The following is a 3,866-nucleotide window of genomic DNA, read 5'->3' as shown; positions in this document are numbered from 1 at the left end:
CACACTCAATCAGTTGAATGAATGACTCAATACTCGCTCATTCAGTGACTTACCGTCACTTACTGGTAGTTTAGTTGAGAAGTTTGTTGAAAAGTATGCATTTTTCCCCTCAGCATTTCTTATTTGTATATTCATAAATGCATTTAAAACATTAATCTCATAACATTATTTATTGCAGTTGTAATTATTGTTATTTGCAGTGTAAATTATTTAATCTGACTGGTAGCAGCTCTATAGTGTATATTGAATTTATTGATCAGTTGTAAGATGTAAGATGATGCATACATCTAAATGACATGTAAGATGATGCATACATCTAAAAAGGTTAAAAATAGGCCTTTGTAAAGGTAAATATGCTAATTTAAATATGTAAAAGCTGATAGAACACTGATGAAAATATTGCTTCAGAATAAATTTACTCCACCAAAAATCTCAGTGATGCAGTTATTTTGTGGGGATATTTTGTATGGAATATTGTCTGCTGACATGAAAAGTTCACTGTATATCATAGTAATAAATACAGTTTATTACAGCATTGATATTTAGTTTTTTTTTTAATTTATACACATTAAATATTACATATATGTATGCAATAAAATGTGTATTTCCATTAAAGGTTTAGGTCTTAAATTTCATATAAGGTGGTATTAAAAAGGTCTTTAAAAGTCTTAAATTTAACTTGTTCAAACCCTGAATCAATATCTACCCAGCTCTGCTTATTATGCACATCTTTTTTTATTTAATTTTGCACATTCTCTACTGTATGCTTGCATTAACTATATTACAAGTTCAGGTTTTGGAAAATAACAGCCATAAATTATTCTGCTTCTGTCATTCTTCTCTCTCTTTCTACTCCCCCGCCATTCTCTCTCTCACTCGACCCCCCGCATCTCTGTTTACGTCAACACTCTCTCTCTCTCTCTCTCTCTCTCTCTCTCTCTGGCTGTAGGATGTGATGGTGGTAGGGGAGCCCTCTCTAATGGGAGGGGAGTTGGGTGACGTGGACGAGCGTTTGATCACACGCCTCAAGAACGAACAGTACGACCCCATCAACGGTCTCCATGATGACGGTCTCCATGACTACACCAACTCACCGACACTTGGAAACGGCAGCTCCTGAAATGGCCAGCACCCTAGCAACCAAGACAGTAAGCCTGATACCATGGCAACACAGCAGTTGGAGCAATGTGATCTGACATTGGGTAGCTATGGCAACGGTGCTGTCAAGGGATGGGGGTATTTTCAACTGTAGAGGAGAAATTGCAGGAGAGAAGGTGTGTGTATGCGTGTGAGTGTGTGTGCATGCTAGCGTTTATGTTGGTGTGACACGGTATTCCATACTTGAGATATACAGCTTCAACCATTTAGTTTAAGTATTCAGAAAAAAATGAAAGATACTGCAAGCCTTGTAAATATACAGATCTATCAATTCATTTCATATCAGAATTTTTCAGCCCTTTTTTAAAGCTCAGTGGATGTCTCGGCTTCAGTCTGTACCGTACTGTTTGGTTTCGCTACAACAACCGGATGAAAAAAGTCCCATTGTGAACGCTATAGCGTTTTGAGCATAAATGCAGATATCTTTATTGCTCTAAATTTTAATGCATATTGTAAAACACATGCAGATTTGTGCTGTTAGTTGTGTATTTTATGTATGGTTTTCAATCATTTGCATTAATAAAATGTGTTTGGTTATGATACCAGACTCTGTGTGTTTGGTTATTGATATCAATTGTAATAAAAAAGCATAATCGAGAACACAGAGTGATTTTCATTGTTATAATCTAAATAAATAAATAAATTGCAAAGCTATGCGAAAATAATCTCTGAATCTTTTCCCCCCTCTAATGGTCAAAGAAACGTGGTACAAATTCACTGGATGATAGTTCATCTAAAAATGAAAATTCTGTCATTTATTCATCCCTATTGCTGTTCCAAACGTATGACGTTCTTCTGTAACATAAAAATATATTTTGAGAAATGTAAACAAACAGTATTGGTGACCACTGACTTCCAAAATCAAACAAACAAAAATACCGGGGCATTTATCAAAAGAAAGTCTCATACATTCAGAAAGAGGTGAGGGTGAATAAATAATGACATCATTTTCATTTTTGGGTGAACTTCCCTTTTAACATTTGTGAATTTCTATTATATTATGTATTCTTATTTTGACGATGAGAAGTTGCTTTTCTGTTCTGGCTGTTTCGATCAGCTGTGCTCGATCTGTTCTTTTTTGTTGTTGTGTGAGAATATCCATATTTTAATGTTTCTATATTTCTTAATGTTTCTATCACTTAAGAACTGTCAAAACAGATATAAGAAGAATAAAATCATTTAACATATTTTAGAGGGGTTGCTAGCATGTGTGTGATATTTACCAGATGCATTATGGGAATTGTAGTCATGTTTAGTGACGTATGCCGTGACGCCTGAATGTTGTGTCTGCGGGGAAGATGGCGGACTCGGTAGCGGCTGGTCTTGCGGACGAAAACGAGACTGAAAATGAGGAGAAGGAGAAGGAGAAACGACTTTTCAGCGGCGTCAAAAGGACGGAGAAACAAGCCGCTGCGTCAGACCTTACAGAAACGCTGGGATTTTACGAGAGGAAGGCGAAATGCAAAGAGAGAACGAGCAATGTGTCAGGTAAGAGTGACAGACAGCGGCTCTGTGCGCTGCAAGCACTGTTTTAACCCTAGTGAGCTGTATAGACAGCACGTATGGGCATCATAACACACGTTATGATGGTCTTGGAAAGCAGTGTTTGATATAAACGTTAGAACGCGCCAAAATACCGTGTAGTTAGGTGGGCACTCACTACCATGCTCGTTAAATACAGACACACACATAGAGCTCAATGCATCAATACTGTCTGAAGCATCATCAGTCACTAGAGCTTAAATCAGGTAGTTCAGCATCTCTCGGTTTATTTATGGTACCACAAATACCAGTGTGGCTCATGTGACACATTCAGCCTCTTGTATAATGAGACTAACTTTAGAAGCTTGCGGATCAAGACAGCTGATCAGGTGTGAAGATGTAAATAAAGACCAGAGCTACATCAGCTTCGTTCCCGAAGTCATCACCATCATTATGCGTTTGCAGTGGTGTTTATTCAACAAATTAAGGGAAATTATGTCTTATAAGTGAGAATAAAGCTGGTGTCATAGATCTGTTTACACGAAGTTGCTTAGGAACTGTAACTCTAATTATTAACATTGTGTAATAAATGCAATAATTACAGATAATGTTTACATGCATATTTAGAGATATCATATTCATATATGAATGTGCATGAATCACTGGTATGTTAATGGGCTATTAATGCAATTTAGTAAAAAGCAGGGTTCCTGCAGAAAAAAAACGTGGGTTACACTTTATATTAGGTGTCTTTTACTGCTATGTTCTTATGTCATACAAATAAATAAAATAAAATATATTAGGTACAATGTACATATTGTGTTCAATTTCATGTTGCATTGCAGAACACTTTTGCTGCTGTTGAGGTAACAAACAATAAAGGTTAGGGACATGTTTTATGGTATAATTAAGTTAGGAGTTGGGTCAACAGCGTAATTATAGATATAATTAAATTGGGGTTTGCAAACCCCTGGGATTCATGAGGGAACTGCAGGCTAGGGTGTTGTGAATAAATGAAAAGCTGCTAATTATAGCATGTAAATGTAAAAGAAGTTATTTCTAATAGAAAAAATCTAAATCAAAACATTTTAGTTGTTTAGCTGCATGTCATGTGACCATAAATCAACATCCAAGAATCATGAACATGCAAATATGTTGTTAAATTATTTAAATATTAACTTAAAGTCTCAAGGGATACTTCAAGTAAATATATTCATATATATATA

At 35.8% G+C, this 3,866-nt stretch overlaps 2 protein-coding genes across 4 annotated transcripts in view; both read left to right on the top strand.

The window, feature by feature from the left end:
- ldb2b (LIM domain binding 2b) overlaps positions 1 to 1,675 on the top strand; it is a 15,132-nt gene extending 13,457 nt beyond the window's left edge. The window contains exon 9 of one of the 3 annotated variants that reach the window (XM_016228953.1): positions 950 to 1,675. In XM_016228953.1, the coding sequence (XP_016084439.1) occupies positions 950 to 1,120 (171 nt within the window). In that variant the 3' untranslated portion in view covers positions 1,121 to 1,675. The remainder of the gene's footprint in view (positions 1 to 949) is intronic. The other 2 variants (XM_016228954.1, XM_016228955.1) reach the window with 2 other exon arrangements.
- Positions 1,676 to 2,436: 761 nt separating this feature from the next.
- tapt1b (transmembrane anterior posterior transformation 1b) overlaps positions 2,437 to 3,866 on the top strand; it is a 13,657-nt gene continuing 12,227 nt past the window's right edge. Inside the window, exon 1 of the mRNA XM_016228936.1 lies at positions 2,437 to 2,646. Coding sequence (XP_016084422.1) covers positions 2,457 to 2,646 — 190 coding nt within the window. The 5' untranslated portion in view covers positions 2,437 to 2,456. The remainder of the gene's footprint in view (positions 2,647 to 3,866) is intronic.

This window comes from Sinocyclocheilus grahami, unplaced genomic scaffold (genome assembly GCF_001515645.1).
Source record: "Sinocyclocheilus grahami isolate Dianchi unplaced genomic scaffold, SAMN03320097.WGS_v1.1 scaffold346.1, whole genome shotgun sequence".
NCBI classification, from domain to species: Eukaryota; Metazoa; Chordata; class Actinopteri; order Cypriniformes; family Cyprinidae; genus Sinocyclocheilus; species Sinocyclocheilus grahami.
The sequence above is the reverse complement of the archived record's forward strand: the minus strand, read 5'-3'. Positions and strand labels throughout refer to the sequence as shown.